General features: G+C 45.9%; 1 protein-coding gene across 3 annotated transcripts in view; it reads right to left on the reverse strand.

Annotated features, from left to right (window-relative positions):
- Nucleotides 1–18,161, reverse strand: part of LOC140453952 (immunoglobulin superfamily DCC subclass member 3-like) — a 49,627-nt gene that overhangs the window by 11,555 nt on the left and 19,911 nt on the right. For all 3 annotated transcript variants that reach the window (XM_072548825.1, XM_072548824.1, XM_072548823.1), the window contains exons 6-7: nucleotides 8,476–8,634; nucleotides 1,559–1,727 (exon numbers count right to left, since the gene is read on the reverse strand). In XM_072548825.1, coding sequence (XP_072404926.1) covers nucleotides 1,559–1,727; nucleotides 8,476–8,634 — 328 coding nt within the window. The remainder of the gene's footprint in view (nucleotides 1–1,558; nucleotides 1,728–8,475; nucleotides 8,635–18,161) is intronic.

The raw sequence follows: 18,161 nt of genomic DNA on the forward strand, positions 1-18,161 counted from the left end.
ACTATACCCCAACAGGGACACAGCTCACTCTTACACAAACTGCCCATTTCCATGTGAGAACACAACCCCAGTGGTCAGGTCAGACAGACAGCCTGAAACTGCCCACCTTTCGGAGCTCTGAGATTCACAATTTACAGACAAATTAGATTTCCTACAGTGTGGAAACAGGCCCTTCGGCCCAACCAGTCCACACTGACCCTCCGAAGGATAACCCACCCAGACCCATTTCCCTCTGACTAACTGACCTAACACTATCGGCAATTTAGAATGGTCAATCTACCTGACCTGCACATCCTTGGGCTGTGGGAGGAAACCCACACAGACACAGGGAGAATGTGCAAACTCCACACAGACAGTTGCCCGAGGATGGAATCGAACCTGGGACCCTGGTGCTGTGAGGCAGCTGTGCTAACCACTGAGCAGCCCCTAAACAATCAACAGCTGTCAGCTAATCCAAATACGATTTACTCAGGCTTCTCTTGGCAGGTTCTATAGAGCAGATACTCGGTTTAAAAGTCCATTTCAGCTTGAACTCTGATTCTGCACAAGACAGAGGCCATCAGTGTGGAGGGTCAGCACTGAAGGAATGTCACAGGTCTGTGCAGAGGAAGTACCACACTGTCTGAGGGTCAGTGCTGAGAGAGCGGGCACTGTCGGAGGGTCAGTGCTGAGGGAGCGCCGCGCTGTCGGAGGGTCAGTGCTGAGGGAGCGGGCACTGTCGGAGGGTCAGTGCTGAGGGAGTGGGCACTGTCGGAGGGTCAGTGCTGAAGAAGCACCACACTGTTGGAGGGTCAGTGCTGAGGGAGTGCCACACTGTCGGAGGGTCAGTGCTGAGGGAGCGGGCACTATCGGAGGGTCAGTGCTGATGGAGCACCACACTGTTGGAGGGTCAGTGCTGAGGGAGCACCACACTATCGGAGGGTCAGTGCTGAGGGAGTGCCGCACTGTCGGAGGGTCAGTGCTGAGGGATTGCCACACTGTCGGAGGGTCAGTGCTGAGGGGGTGCTGCACTGTTGGAGGGTCTGTGCTGAGAATAGAGGTGATGGTCTGAGTTGTTGAACTCCTGTTGATGAGATGCTGTTCCTCCAGAGTTACATTGGACTCCACTCACTATGGCAGTCCTCAGACAGAACTTCAGCAATGGAAGCACGAGGTGGTGCATTGAAATGGCAAGTCTCTGGAAGGTTGGACCATGCTTATGGACTGAGTGGAGGTACCCTGCAAAGTGGTCATCGATCTGATTGACAAAAAGGAGGCCACACTGTGAGCATCAGAGGCTGTTGAGAAGTTGGAAAGATGTACAAGTGAATTGCTGCTTCACCTGAATGTGTTTGAGGTGATTCTTTGAACACAGAGGATGCTGGGGTGCAGAGAAGGGAACACTCTGACCCTGGGAGGGTAAGAGGTGAGGGTAGACGTACAGGAAACATGTCGATTACAGACAAGGGCCCTGTCTTCAACCATCAGGTGGGAGTTTGGGGAGAATTGAATAGACAGGGGAGATTTGTCAGAAGCACATTTCCGAAAGTCTGATCCAGTTACAGTGTGCTGACTTTACCTGTTGCTGTGGGTCAGTTTGATGTTTTCACTAGGTGAGGTCAGCTCATTGCCGTTTTTAAGCCAGATTACATGTGGCTCTGGGACTCCCTGGGCCACACAGGTGAAGACAGCTGTACTTCCTGCTGGTTTACTGACTGACTGTGGCCACTGGACAAACTCAGGAGGAGCTGTGGACAAGAGACAGAGACAAAGAGAGTGAGAGTGAGAGAGAGAGACAGCTTGAGACTGACATGGGAAGGCTGCAGCTTGGAGGAAAGGCTGCAATTCTCACTGCTAAGACTGCCTCACGCGACTTACCTGACCCCAACACCTGAGTTACTCACTGCAGAGGTAAAAACAATGACTGCTGATGCTGGAAACCAGATTCTGGATTAGTGGTGCTGGAAGAGCACAGCAGTTCAGGCAGCATCGAAGGAGCTTCGAAATCGACGTTTCGGGCAAAAGCCAGCAGTACTCCCAGCGTCTGACCTGCTCTTGTAGCCAGTATATTGATGCAGGTAAAGGGCTTTTGCCCGAAACATCGATTTCGAAGCTACTTGGATGCTGCCTGAACTGCTGTGCTCTTCCAGCACCACCAATCCAGTATATTGATGCAGATAGTCCAGTTCAGTTTCAGCATACTGATAAAGGAGATGTAGGAAGGTGGTATTGTCACTGGACTAGTAACCCAAAATCCCATGCCAAAGGTTCAAATCACACTGTGGCAAGAGCCAACCTGTTGTCGATACCTGTCAAGATGCATCTGGGTCACTCAGTTCTTCAGGGAAGGGAAATCTGCTCTCCTTACCTGGGCTGGGTCTTCAGGTGACTCCAGGCACATAGACTCATCCTGGATGGGTATATGAATGGGACGGTTTTAGAGGACATGAGCCAGATGCTGACAAATGAGACTGGATTTATTTCGGAGATCTGGACGGCATGGACAAGTTGACTGAAAGGCTTGTTTCTGTGCTGTACTTCTCTGTGATGGGATTGACTGTTAACAGCCCTCTGGGAGGAAGTGGGGGATGGGCAATAAATGCAGGTCCATCCATCTCATGACCAAATGAAAAAAACAATTCTGTAATGGCACTGACGAGGGTTAAATTCTCTCTTACAGAGTCATACAGCACAGAAACAGACCCTTCAGTCCAACCAGTCTATGCCAAATATAATGTGTTGCTGGAAAAGCACAGCAGGTCAGGCAGCATCAAAGGAGAAGGAGAATCGACATTTCGGGCATAAGAAGGGCTTATGCCCGAAACGTCGATTCTCCTGCTCCTTGGATGCTGCCTGACCTGCTGCGCTTTTCCAGCAACACATTTTTAAGCTCTGATCTCCAGCATCTGCAGTCCTCACTTTCTCCATGCCAAATATAATCCCAAACTGAACTAGTCCTACCTGCCTGCTCCTGATCCATATCCTTCCAAGCCTTTCCTATTCATGGACTTAACCAAATGTCTCTTAAACACCTTAATTGTACCCGCATCCTCCGAAAGTTCATTCCGCACACGAACCACCCTCTATGTAAAAAATTGCCCCCATGTCATTTTTAAATCTCCCTCCTCTCACCTTAAATATTTGCCCCCCATCTTGAAATCCCCTACCCCAGGAAAAAGACAACTACCATTAATCTTATTTATACCCCCTCATGATTTTATAAACCTCTATAAGGCATTTTTTTCTATTGGTCAGAGAATTATTTATAGGAGTTGGGAGGTCATGTTGAAGTTGTAAGGGACACTGGTGAGGCCACTTTTGGAATACCGTTTTCAATTCTGGTTTCCCTTCTGCAGGAGAGATGTTGAAACTTAAAAGGATTCAGAAATGGTGTACAAGGACGATGCCAGGGCTGGAAGGTTTGAGCTCCAGGGAGAGATTGAATAGGCTGGGGCTGTTGTCCCTGGAGCGTTGGAGGCTGAGGGGTGTTCTTATAGAGGTTTATAAAATCGTGAGAGACATATCAGGTGTACCCTAGAATTCTGTGGGAAGCTAGGGAAGTGATTGCTGGGCTCTTTGTTGAGATATTTGTATCATCGATAGTCACAGGTGAGGTGCTGGAAGACTGGAGGTTGGCTAATGTGGTGCCACTGTTTAAGAAAGGCTATAAGGAAAAGTCAGGGAATTATTGACTGATGAGCCGGACGTTGGTGGTGGGCAAGTTGTTGGAGGGAATCCTGAGGGACAGGATGTACATGTATTTGGAAAGGCAAGGACTAATTATGATTTGGAGATGCTGTTGTTGGACTGGACAAAGTTAAAAATCACACAACGCCAGGTTATAGTCCAACAGGTCTATTTGGAAGTACTAGCTTTCAGAGCGCTGCTCCTTCATCAGGCGGTTGTGGAGAATAAGATTGTAAGACACAGAATGTGTAGCAAAAGTTTACAGTGTGATGTAACTGCAATTGTGTATTGAAAAAGACCTGGATTGTTTGTCAAGTCTCTCATCTTTTAGAATGATCATGTTGGTTTGAATAGTCAACATAGATTTGTGCGTGGGAAATCATGCCTCACAAACTTGATTGAGTTTTTTGAAGAAGTAACAAAGAGGATTGATGAGGGCAGAGTGGTGGACGTGATCTATATGGACTTCAGTAAGGTGTTCGACAAGGATCCCCGTGGGAGACTGATTAGCAAGGTTAGATTTCATGGAATACAGGGAGAACCAGCCATTTGGATACAGAACTGGCTCAAAGGTAGAAGACAGAGGGTGGTGGTGGAGGGTTGTTTTTCAGACTGGAGGCCTGTGACCAGTGGAGTGCCACAAGGATCGGTGCTGGGTCCACTACTTTTCGTCATTTATATAAATGATTTGGATGTGAACATAAGAGATACAGTTAGTAAGATTGCAGATAGTACCAAAATTGGAGGTGTAGTGGACAGTGAAGAAGGTTACCTCAGATTACAATGGGATCTTGATCAGATGGGCCAATGGGCTGAGAAGTGGCAGATGGAGTTTAATTTAGATAAGTGTGAGATGCTGCATTTTGGAAAAGCAAATCTTAGCAGGACTTATACACTTAATGGTAAGGTCCTAGGGAGTGTTGCTGAACAGAGACCTTGGAGTGCAGGTTCATAGCTCCTTGGAAGTGGAGTCGCTGGTAGATAGGATAATGAAGAAGGCGTTTGGTATGCTTTCCTTTATTGGTCAGAGCATGGAGTACAGGAGTTGGAGGGTCACATTCTGGCTGTACAGGACATTGGTTAGGCCACTGTTGGAATATTGTGTGCAAATCTGGTCTCCTTCCTATTGGAAAGATGTTGTGAAACCTGAAAGGGTTCAGAAAAGATTTACAAGGATGTTGCCAGGGTTGGAGGATTTGAGCTATAGGGAGGGATTGAATAGGCTGGGGCTGTTTTCCCTGGAGCGTTGGAGGCTGAGGGGTGAACCTATAAAGGTTTATAAAATCACGAGGGGCATGGATAGGATAGACAAAGTCTTTCCCTGGGGTAGGGAAGTCCAGAACTAGAGGGCATAGGTTTAGGGTAAGAGGGGAAAAATATAAGAGACCTCCGGGGCACTGTAACGGCACTGTTCACCTCTATCGACAAAACCCTAGCCAGAGAACCAATAACTAACCTGCTGGACATACAAAACAGACAACAGGATGTTGAACCTATCAACAGAGACGGCATACTCAAACTACTGGACCTGTGCCTCACAACACACTTCACATTCAACAACCAAATATATGAACAAATCAACGGCACCCCCATGGGCTCACCTATCTCTGGACTCATAGCAGAAGTGGTAATGCAAAGGTTAGAACAAACAGTCTTACTGCAAATTCGACCCAAACTCTGGGTCAGATATGTGGATGACACCTTTGTAATCATTAAAAACACAGAAATAAAGAACACACACCAGATCATCAACACCACACTCACAGGAATCCGATTCACTAGAGAGGAAGAAAAGGACAACCAACTCCCATTCCTAGACGTGATGGTACAGAGAACACCTTATGGAGAATTCACCACAAAGGTTTACAGGAAAGCCACACACACAGACCAAGTCGTGAACTACGAAAGCAACCACCCCAACACACACAAAAGAAGGTGCATCAAGACACTATTGAAAAGGGCCACAACACACTGCAGCACACCAGAACTGCAAAAAGAGGAAGAAGAACACCTCTACAATGTATTCGCCAAAAAACAGATACCCCCGCAATTTCATCAACAGATGCCTAAGGGAAAGAGAATGGAACGAGGACATGCCGCAACCCAAAGGACTAGCCACACTACCATACATTAAGAGCATTTCCGAACTGACAGCCAGACTACTGCGACCACTAGGACTCATAACAGCACACAAACCAACAGCCTCTCAGCCAACAACTCACCAGGATAAAGGACCCCATACCCAACATGAGCAAAACCAATGCAGTGTACAAAATCCCATGCAAGGACTGCACAAAACACTACATAGGACAAACAGGAAGACAGCTAACGATCCACATCAATGAACACCAACTAGCCACGAAACGACACGACCAGCTATCCTTTGTAGCCACACACACAGACGACAAGCAACATGAATTCGACTGGGACAACACTACTATTATAGGACAAGCCAAACAGAGAACAGCCAGGGAATTCCTAGAGGCATGGCACTCATCCACAGATTCAATCAATAAGCACATCGACCTGGACCCAATATACCGGTCACTGCAACGGACAGCTGGAACTGACAACTGGAAGCGGCAGATTCAAACCACTATAAATGCCGGAGGAAAGATCACAGAAGCGCTTCAAAGGAGGCTCCCAATCTCTGAGGATGTCACCTAGACAGGGAATGAAACATCTGCAACACAAATTCCCAGCTCGGCAAACAGAACCGCAACAGACCTCCTGGGCAACATTTTCATGCAGAGGGTGGTACGTGTATGGAATGAGCTGCCAGAGGAAGTGGTGGAGGCTGGTACAATTGCAACATTTAAAGGGCATGGGTATATGAATAGGAAGGGTTTGGAGGGATCTGGGCCAGATGCTGGCAGGTTGGACTAGATTGGGTTGGGATATCTGGTCAGCATGGATGAGTTGGACCAAAGGGTCTGATTCCATGCTGTACATCTCTATGACTCTAAATAGAGTGAATAGACAAGGTCTTTCTCCCAGAGTAGGGGAGTCCAAAACTCGAGGGCATACGTTTAAGGCGAGGGAAAAGATTTAAAAGGGGACCTATGGGGCAACATTTTAACACAGAGTGGTGCATGTATGGAATGAGCTGCCAGAGGAAGTGATGGGGATATGTGTAATCACAATATTTAAAAGGCATCTGGATGGGTATATGAATAGGAAGGGTTTAGAGGGATATGGGCCAAATGGAACTAGATTAATTTAGGATATGTGGTTGGCTTGCATAAGTTGGAGTGAAAGGGTCTCTTACCATGCTGTACATCTCTATGACTTTAAGGCTGCCTCGTTCTTGTTGGAGACAGTTGTTAACTGTCGCCCAGGTCTTGCTGCATCCAGACACAGACTATTTCAATCCTGGAAATGGGACTGAAAGCCGTGCTGGTCCTGTCCCGGGAGCTTGGTACAAACTTGCCAGCTCATTCACTGAATCTCGGGGGAATCAGAGCAATGTTTTTTCCGATGTGAAGTGAAAGTTAGTGTACCGCTCTAGTCAATCGGACATTACTGGTCCCTTTCTTGTTGAAATTGTGCATCTGCCAGGTAGAGGTTATTCAAGGTCAGGAGCTGTACCGGACCAGAGTATGTCAGCAGGTTGGAAATGGTGGGAGAGAACGGCAAACCACCCCCAATTCCCAAACTAAACAGCGCTCCATCATATGCCTTTCAACACAGAACGCCGCCCTGTCTCGAGGGGTCTCCAAATCTCTTTCAGCTGCACTGGATGGGCAGAGCTAATTTATTACATTTAACCAAATGCTAACAATCGATTCTGGTCACTGAGGGCCCCTTCAATTCTCTAAGCCTTCACTCCAGACTGTGTGTATGACAAAGGAAACAGACAGACAATAGGGGCTGGGGAATCTCTCCTCCCCAAACACCCCCTCCCCCAGCCCACACTCCCCATTATCTATTAGCCATTTCGAAGAACTCGTTTTGTCTGACGATTCTTTATGAACGAGTTCAGGGTGTGGAGGGCAGTGGGTCACGACCTGTCTCAGGGACTCAGTTTAGACACACTCGGGTGATCACTTTGTGTGCCGCAGTTATCCCAGATGTCCAGGCAGCTGTCCGTGAGAAGTCTTTGGGCTTTTATCCTTCTTTTAAATTAAAAAAAGAGAGAGGTCAGGAAAAGTTGGACTGCCCACCTCCCAGACTTCAGCAAGTGCTCAGAGCACTGACTTTAAACTTGGCAAAGACCCACCCCAGTACCTCTCCAATTTTTTCCTCGATTCATCCTGCCCCATTATCTGTTCAGCAGACACCATGACAATGTTATCCCAAGCGAGCTGTACTCCACAGGTACATAACGTGTTCAAAGGGAGATGTCTAGGCAAAACCACTTACTCCCTGGTACTTCAGCACACACACAAAAGTGTGATTTACACACTACACACCTCGCATACCCCTCACCCCCTGTACTCTCTCACACAGTGTGATTTACACACTACACAGGAGTGTCGACGTTTCGAGCAGAAGCACTTCATCGGTTGCTCTTGCTCCTCGGATTCTGCCTGACTGACTGCTTTTCCCGCATTACACTTTTTGATACTACGCACATCTCACACAACCCTATGCTCACACCCAGTGTGATTTACACACTACACACCCTTAACCCACTGTGCACACACCCAGTGTAATTTACACAGTACAGACCCCTCACCCCTGTGCTCACACCCATTGTGATTTACACACTACACACCCTTAAACCCCTGTGCTCACACCCAGTGTGACTTACACCTACACACCCCTCACCCGCTGTGCTCACCCCCAGTGTGACTTACACCTACACACCTTGCACCACCAGCCTGCCTTGGGCTGTACGTCGAACCCTGGTTCCTGGTTTGTTGGCTGCACAGACATAAATCCCAGAATGATGTACAGTCACATCAGAGATCATCAGATTCCCCGTCCCAAGCACCTCGATTCCATCCACTCCAATCGAACGTCCATCTGGAACAGATCAGGACAAAGAAAACTAATTATTACATGCCAGAAGTGAGCCAGGAGTGGGTGAGTAACACACAGTCTGTGAGGGAGCGACATATAGTTCAGGCATGAGGTATGCACAGTGCAGGAGGGAGAGTTACACAAACCAGGAAGGAGTTATACAGATCAGGATCATGTAACACAGGCCAGGAACATGTCACACAAAGTCCAGTTACGAATTATACACAATCCCACAGGTAAGTAACACTGTCCGAGAGCAAGTTCCACACAGTCCCGCAGTTAGTTACACACAGTCCCACAATGAGTAACAGTCTGGGAGCGAGTTCCACACAGTCCCATGGTGAGCAACAAACAGTCCATAAGACATAGGAGCAGAAATTAGGTCATTTGCCCCATCAAATCTGCTCCACCATTCAGTCAATATACAATAGGTGCAGGAGTAGGCCATTCTGCCCTTCGAGCCTGCACCACCATTCAATATGATCATGGCTGATCATCCTTAATCAGTATCCTGTTCCTGCCTTATCTCCATAACCCTTGATTCCACTATCCTTGTAAGCTCTATCCAACTCTTTCTTAAATGAATCCAGAGACTGGGCCTCCACTGCCCTCTGGGGCAGAGCATTCCACACAGCCACCATTCTCTGGGTGAAGAAGTTTCTCCTCATCTCTGTCCTAAATGGTCTACCCCGTATTTTTAAGCTGTGTCCTCTGGTTCAGCACTCACCCATCAGCGGAAACATGTTTCCTGCCTCCAGAGTGTCCAATCCTTTAATAATCTTATATGTCTCAATCAGATCCCCTCTTAGTCTTCTAAACTCAAGGGTATACAAGCCCAGTCGCTCCAGTCTTTCAGCGTAAGGTAGTCCCGCCATTCCAGGAATTGACCTCATGAACCTACGCTGCAGTCCCTCAATAGCCAGAATGTCTTTCCTCAAATTTGGAGACCAGAACTGCACACAGTACTCCAGGTGTGGTCTCACCAGGGCCCTGTACAGCTGCAGAAGAACCTCTTTGTTTCTATACTCAATCCCTCTTGTTATGAAGGTCAACATGCTATTAGCCTTCTTCACTACCTGCTGCACCTGCATGCTTACCTTCATTGAATGGTGCACAAGAACATCCAGATCTCTTTGTACTGCCCCTTTACCTAAATTGATTCCATTTAGGTAGTAATCTGCCTTCCTGTTCTTGCCACCAAAGTGGATAACCATATATTAAACTGCATCTGCCATGCATCTGACCACTCACCTAACCTGTCCAGGTCACCCTGTAATCTCCTAACATCCTCCTGCCACCCAGCTTAGTATCATCAGCAAATTTGCTAATGTTATTACTAATACCATCTTCTATATCATTAACATATATTGTAAAAAGCTGCAGTCCCAGCACTGATCCCTGCGGAACCCCCACTGGTCACCGCCTGCCATTCCGAAATGGAGCCGTTTATCATTACTCTTTGTTTCCTATCAGCCAACCAACTTTCCATCCAAGTTAATACTTTGCCCTCAATACCATGTGCCCTAACATTGCTCACTAACCTCCTATGTGGGCCTTTATCAAAAGCTTTCTGAAAGTCCAGGTACACTACATCTACTGGATCTCCCTTGTCCATCTTCAGAGTTACATCCTCAAAAAATTCCAGAAGATTAGTCAAGCATGATTTCCCCTTCATAAATCCATGCTGACTCTGACCTATCCTGTTACTACTATCCAGGTGTGTCATAATTTCATCCTTTATAATAGACTCCAGCATCTTTCCCACCACTGAGGTCAGACTAACTGGTCTATAATTTCCTGCTTTCTCTCTCCCATCTTTCTTAAAAGGTGGTACAACATTAGCCACCCTCCAAGCCGCAGGAACTGATCCCGAATCTATCGAACTCTGGAAAATAATCACCAACGCATCCATGATTTCTCAAGCCACCTCCTTCAGTACCCTGGGATGTAGACCATCAGGCCCCGGGGACTTATCAACCTTCAGACCTAACAGTGTCTCCAACACCAATTCCTGGCAAATATAAATTCCCTTCAGTTCAGGTCCTTCAGCTAGTGTTACCTCAGGGAGATTGCTTGTGTGTTCCCCAGTGAACACAGATCTGAAGTACCAATTCAATTCTTCTGCCATTTCTTTGTTCCCCGTAATATATTCCCCTGTTTCTGTCTTCAAGGGCCCAATTTTAGTCTTAACCCTTTTTTTGCCTTTCATATACCGAAAAAAGCTTTTACTATCCTCCTTTATACTTTTAGCCAGTTTACCTTTGTACCTCATTTTTTCTCTGCGTATTTCCTTCTCCGTAATCCTCTGTTGTTCTTTAAAAGCTTCCCAGTCCTCCCACTTATCTTTGCTATGTTATACTTTTTCTCTTTTAACGTTATATGTTTCTTAACTTCCCTCATCAGCCACGGCCACCCCTGCCTCCTCCTAGGATCTTTCTTCCTTTTTGGAATGAACTGATCCTGCATCTTCTGCATTATACACAGAAATATCTGCCATTGTTCCTCCACTGCCATCCCTGCCAAGGTATTGCACCATTGAACTTTAGCCAGCTCCTCCCTCATAGCCGCATAGTTCCCTTTATTCAACAGAAATATTGTCACTTCCGATTGTACCCTCTCCCTCTCAAATTGCAGATTGAAGCTTATTGTGTTATGGTCACTACTTCTCAATGGCTCCTTCACATCGAGGTCCCTGATCAATTCTGGTTTGTTGTACAATACCAGATCCAGAATTGCCTTCTCCCTGGTAGGCTCCAGCACCAGCTGTTCTAAGAATCCATCTCGGAGGCAATCCACAAAGTCTCTTTCTTGAAGTCCAATACCATCCTGATTCTCCCAGTCTACCTGCATGTTGAAATCCCCCATAACAACTGTAGTAACATCTTTGTGACAGGCCAATTTCAGCTCCTGATTCAACTTACATCCATACTGTTTGGGGGCCTGTAGATAACTCCCAAGAGGGTCTTTTTTAGTCGTGGCTGATAAGTTTCTCAATCCCATTCTCCTGCTTTCTCCCCATAACCCTTGATTCCCCTAGACAATCAAGAACCTATCCATCTCTGTCTTAAATACATTCAATGACCTGGCCTCCACAGCCTTCTGTGACAGTGCATTCCACAGATTCCCCACTCTCTGGCTGAAGAAGTTTCTTCTTATCTCTGTTCTAAAAGGTCTTCCCTTTACTCTAAGGCTGTGCCCTCAGGTCCTAGTCTCTCCTCCCAATGGAAACATCTTCCCTCATAAAAGAGGCTATTTTCCCCACTCACTGATTCCAGTTGTTATTTGAACACGATCCCACACTGGGTTTGAGTATCATGGTTTATGGAACATTGATGGGAAACAGGAGGAAACCTTGTTATGCTCTTTATGTGAAGATCTAAGAAACTGGCTCATTTATTTATAACTTTGCTTCTTTTATGTGTTATTAACTTGTGTTCGCATTAATTTACTGACAGTCCTGTATGAACATCTTTGTTGATGAACCACCACAGTACCAAGTGCAAAAATTAAACTTATGATCTATCAGGCCTGGTTTCACACCGGGATCTACCTTGTTCAGTATTACCAAAAGCTAGATCATAAGAAACAGAAGATGATATCTACTGGAAAACTTTTAAACCATCACATTGATTATATTGGATAAATAAATACTTAAAATCAAGAACTTAAGACCATACAAATTTGACTCCAAGTAGGTTAAAAAAACATATTCTAGAGAATTGAAATGGAAAAATAAGCCCCACAAATCCTTCAGTGAAAAAGAGAAGGGATTTACTAATTAACAGAATAAAATTCAAGAACCTTACAGAGGTTTATAAAATCATGAGAACATGGATAAGGTAAATAGACAAGGTGTTTTCCCTGGGATGTGAGAGTCCAGAACTAGAGGGCATAGGTTTAGGGTGAGAGGGGAAAGATATAAAGAGATCTAAGGGGCAACGTTTTCACACAGAGGATGGTACGTGTATGGAATGGGCTTCCAGAGGTGGAGGCTGGTACAATTACAACATTTAAAAGGCATCTGGACGGGTATATGAATAGGAAGGGTTTGGAGGGACATGGGTCAGGTGCTGGCAGGTGGGACTAGATTGGGTTGGGATATCTGGTCAGCATGGACAGGTTGGACGAAAGGGTCTGTTTCCATGCTGTACATCTCTAGGACTTTATGACTCTATCTACTCTGTCCAGGCCGTTCAGTATTCTGTAAGTTTCAATTAGATCCCCCCTCATCCTTCTAAACTCCATCAAGAATAGACCCAGAGTTCTCAAATCTTCCTCATATGTTAAGCATTTCATTCCTGGGACCATTCTCATGAACCTCTTTTGAACACCCTCTAGCACCAGTACATCCTTCCTGAGATATGGGGCCCAAAACTGTGCACAATACTCCACATGTGGCCTGACCAGAGCATTATAGAGCCTCAGAGGTACATCCCTGCTTTTATATTCAAATCCTCTCAAAATTAATGCTACTGTTGCATTTGCATTCCTAACTATTGACTGAACCTGCAAATTTACCTTGAGAGAATCCTGGACCAGACCATTTGCCACTTCTTTGCCCACTCTCCTAGCCTCTCCACCTCCTCAATGCTACCTGTCCCTCTATCTATCTTTGTACCATCTACAAACTTAGCCAAAATGTCTTCAGTTCCTTCATCAAGATCGTTAAGGTATCAAGTGAAAAGTTGTGGTCCCAACACTGAGTCTTGCGGAACACCACTTGTCACTGGCTGCCATCCTGAGAAAGACCCTTTTATCCCCACACTCTGCTGTCTGCCAGACAGCCAAGCTTCTCTCCATGCTAACACCAAGCCTCTGACACCATGGGCCCTTATCTTACTCAGCAGCCTCCTGGGTGGCATCTTGTCAAAGGCCTTCTTGAAATCCAGGTAGATAACATCCATTGGCTCTCCTTGGTCTAACTTGCTTGTTACTTCCTCAAATAATTCTAGTAGATTTGTTAGACATGACCCTCCCCCTTGATGAACCCATGCTGACTTTGCCCTATTTTACCATACACTCCCAAGTATTCAGAAATCTCAGCCTTCCAAGATCTTACCCATGACCGAGGTTAGGCTAATCAGTCTGTAATTTTCCTAGTTTTTGTCTTACTTCCTTTTTAAACAGGATTGTCATGTTCATGACTTTCCAGTCTTCTGGGACCATCTCTGACTCTAGCGATTCCTGAAAACCACTAATGCCTTCACTATCTCTTCAGCTATCACCCTTAGAACTCTGGGGTGTAGTCCATCTGGTCCAGGTGATTTATCCACCTTCAGGTCATTCAGTTTTTCTTGCACCTTCTCCTTGGTGATGGCCACCATTCTCTGTGAAGTAATTATTCAGTTCCTCAGCCAGTTCCTTGTTCTCCACTACTATCTCTCCAGCATCATTTTCCAGTGGCCCAATGTCCACTTTTGCCTCTCTTTTACCCTTTATATATCTGAAGAAACTCCTACAGTCTTTCTTTCTTTATATTACTGGCTAGCTTATTGTCATATTTAATCTTATTTCTTTTCCTGTTGCCCTCTGTTAGTCTTTGTAAGTTTCTCACTGCCCTTCACCACAATATATGCTTTCTCTTTTGCTTTTATACTATCCCTGCCTTCCCTAGTCAGCCATGGTTGCCTCACCTTCCCTGTACCATGATTCTTTTCCCTCTGGATGAATCTCTGTTGTGTCTCCTGAATTACTCCCAGAAACTCCTGCCATTGCTGTTCCTCTGTCTTTCCTGCTAGGCTCCTCTCCCAGTCTATTCTATCCAGCGCTCCCTCATGCCTTTGCAGCTGCCTTTGTTCAGCTGTAGTACCATCACCATTGTTTCTATCGTCTCCCTCTTAAATTGCACAGTATATTCTATCATGTTATATTCACTGCATCCTCAGGATTCCTTCTTAGTGCACAATGCACTGTCTCAATGCACAACACTAGGTCCAGTATTGCCTGTTCCCTCGTGGGCTCTATCACAAGCTGCTCCAAAAAACCTCTCTCATAGACACCCCACCAATTCCTTTTCTTGTCTGATTTTCCCATCCACCTGGATATTGAAATCCCCCATGATCACTGTAACTTTGCCTTTCCCACACATCTTTTCTACCTCCTGGTGTATCTTGTGCCTCAGCTCCTGACATTTGTTTGGAAGCCTGTACATAACTCCAACTGTGGTTTTTCACCTTTGCAGTTCCTCAATCCTACCCACCCTGCTTCTATCCTATCTATTCCCTTCATAATTTTATATGTTTTTATAAGATCCCCCCTTAATTCTTTTAAATTCCAACGAATAAAATCCCAGTCTACTCAATCTCTGCTCATAAGAAAGTCCCTCCATTTCTGGAATCAGCCTGGTGCACCTTCTCAGGACTATCTCCAGTGCCAGTAACCTTCCTTAAATAAGTAGCCTCAGTATTCCAGATGACTGCTGTCTTGTATAGTTTTAGCAAAACTTCCTTAATTTATATTCCATTCCCTTTGAAATGGATCCTAACTCTTTGTGATAAATTCACAAGGTTTCTCAAATTCCTCTGTACTTCAGCTTTCTGCAGTCTTTCTCCATTTAAACAATATCCTCTATTCTTCCTGTCAAAGTGTATAACCTCACATTTTCTTTTTAGACCTCTCTCTACCAATGGAGAACATGCCTTCCTAATCACTCTATCCATGCTTCTCAATCTTATAGACCTCTCTCAACCTTCACTGTACTAAGGAGAGCAACCCAAATCTACCCTCTCGTTTTTTATAGCTCAAACTCTCTGGCCCAGGCAGCATCTTTGTAAATCTCCTCTGCTCCTTTTCGTGCTTTCACATCCTGACCATAATGTGTCATAGAATCCCTACATCCCCTTCGGCCCAACAAGTCCGACCCTCTGAAGAGTAACCCACCCATACCCCTCCCTTATTATCCTCCATTTATCCTGGACTAATGCACCTAGCCTACACATCCCTGAACACTTTGAGTAATTTATCATGGCCAATTCACCTGACCTGCACATCTTTGGATTGTGGGAGGAAACTGGAGCACCCGGAGGAAACCCACGCAGACACGGGGAGAATGTGCAACTCGGGTCTCTGGTGCTGTGAGGCAACAGGGCTAACTACTGAGCCACCATGCTGCCGTGAGGACCAGAATTGCACACAGTACACTAGATGTGGCCACAGCAGCACTTTATACAGATCCAGCATAACCTTCTTGCTCTTGTGTGCCAGACCTCAGCTTATAAAGGCAGGTATTCCACACGTCTTCTTAACCACCTTATCTACATGCCATGCCATCTTTAGACACTTGTAGAACTGTTCACCAAGGTCACTCAGTACTTTACAGGGTCCTTTCATTCAACTGTGTAATCCCTTGCCTTGTTAGGCCTCTCCAAGTGCAATACTTTACACTTTTTCTGATTGAATTCCATTCTTTTTTAGATTAGATTCCCTCCAGTATGGAAGCAGGTCCTTTGGCCCAACAAGTCCACACCGACCCTCCAAAGAGTAACCTACCCAGACCCATTCCCCTATCCTCTATTTACCCCTGACTAATGCACCTACCACTACGGGCAATTTAGCATGGCCAATCCACCCTAACCTACACATTTTTGGATTGTGGGAGGAAACTGGAGCACCTGGAGGAAACCCATGCAGACACAGGGAGAATGTGCAAACTCCACACAGACAGTCACCCAAAGCAGGAATCGAACCGGGGTCCCTGGTGCTGTGAGGTAGCAGTGCTAACCACTGAGCTGGCCCTTTTGCCACTATCCTGCTGAGCTGACCATCATCCTCCTGCACTTTAAGGCTACCCTTCTCACTATTTATCACCTGACCAATTTTTGCGTCATGTGCAAACTTGTTGATGGTACTCTTTCCCCCCCCCTCCATTTAAGTCCAAATCATTAATATATACCACAAGTGGTAAGGGCCCCAGCACCAAGCTCTATGGAAGCTCATTAGAAACAAATTTCTATTCACAGAAATATACCTCACTCATCACCCTCTGCTTCCTGCCTCACAGCCAATTTTGGATCTGATGTGTCTTCTTGTCTTGGATTCCATGAATTCACATTTTTGACCAGTCTGCCAAGAGGGATCTAATCAAAAGCCTTGCTAAAGCTCATGTAAACCACATCAAATTCATTACCTTCACTCCCGGTTACCACCACCCTCTTGCTGACTATACCTAATTAATCTGTAGCTCTCTGAGTGCAGACATATTCTGTCCCTCAGAATTCTTTCTAATAACTTCCCATGAGTGACATTAGACTAATTGGCCTGTACATCCCTGGTCTATCCCTTCCTTTTTTTAAAAATGATGTTGCCAAAACAAAACTGATCTGGTTAGTTAAATATTCCACCTCCCAATATATTCTGAAGGAGGGACTCTGGGATAGCATAACATTATAGAATTATAGATTCCCTACAGTACAGATAGAAGCCATTAGGCCCATCAAGTGATCACTGACCTTCCGAGGAGCATCCCACTCAGACCCCCACCCTATCCTGTAACCCCACATTTCCCATGGCTAACTCATTTAGCCTCCAGTGTAATTTAGCATTGCCAATCTTCACATCCCTGGGGCACTATGGGTAATTTAGCATGGCTAATCCACCCTAACCTTCACATCTTTGGACTGTGGGTGAAAACCATAGCAGCTGGAAGAAACCCACACAGACACAAGGAGAATGTGCAAACCCCACATGGACGGTCACCTGAGGCAGGAATCGAACCGGGTCCCTGGCACTGTGAGGCAGCAGTGCTAACCACCAAGCTGCCCCTATATGTTGAGCACTTTCCATGTTTTGGCAGCCACTTCTGTCGAAAGGTCACTACTGAATAGATCCAACACTGGATCAGCTGCACCAACTTAGCCTTTTACACACTGCGCCAGTGAGTATTTGACGATAAAGAGACTCGACACAGCAGTGTACAAAGCAATCGTTGTCACCACACTCCTGTACTGCAGTGAGACCTGGACTAAGGAAATTTCACCAGCAACGCCTCCTGAGGAGCATTGAGTGAACCATAAAACAAATATTACAGTTCTTCTTGAAGCCAGCTCTGCATGCACTCAAGCAAAAGCCAGTTACAATGTGTCTGGGAGGCTGAAAATTGTCTTCTGTGCTGGGACCCGTTTTGCCAACCTTTTCAGCGTTTCAGGGTGGACAAAGAACACACTGCACAGGCTCTCTGAAGCTCTCCCTGACGCATGGGCGGCTTTGAGGAGCTCACCACAAAACTGGTCAGAATGGTGACACTGTGCCCAGCAAGTTGCAGCATGTTTTGAATCTAAAGTTAATGGTGAGGCAGGAAAGAAAGCAAATCCTGCAATTTGGGTTCAGAACTTGGTGGGATGTCCTGCCCCGTGTGCCCAAGGTAAATTGGCCACTTCAGTCACGTGAAGACACATGACCGAAACACACAGCCTGGGAATTGAGAGACTGCTGACAATGACGTGACAGTCTGGGAGTAAGGTATGCTGGGATTGGGAGTGTGTGCATTTTTATTGGGGTTGACCTCAGGTGTTCCTGGCAGGTACAACAGCAGA

Source organism: Chiloscyllium punctatum, chromosome 28 (genome assembly GCF_047496795.1).
Source record: "Chiloscyllium punctatum isolate Juve2018m chromosome 28, sChiPun1.3, whole genome shotgun sequence".
In the NCBI taxonomy this organism is placed as follows: domain Eukaryota; kingdom Metazoa; phylum Chordata; class Chondrichthyes; order Orectolobiformes; family Hemiscylliidae; genus Chiloscyllium; species Chiloscyllium punctatum.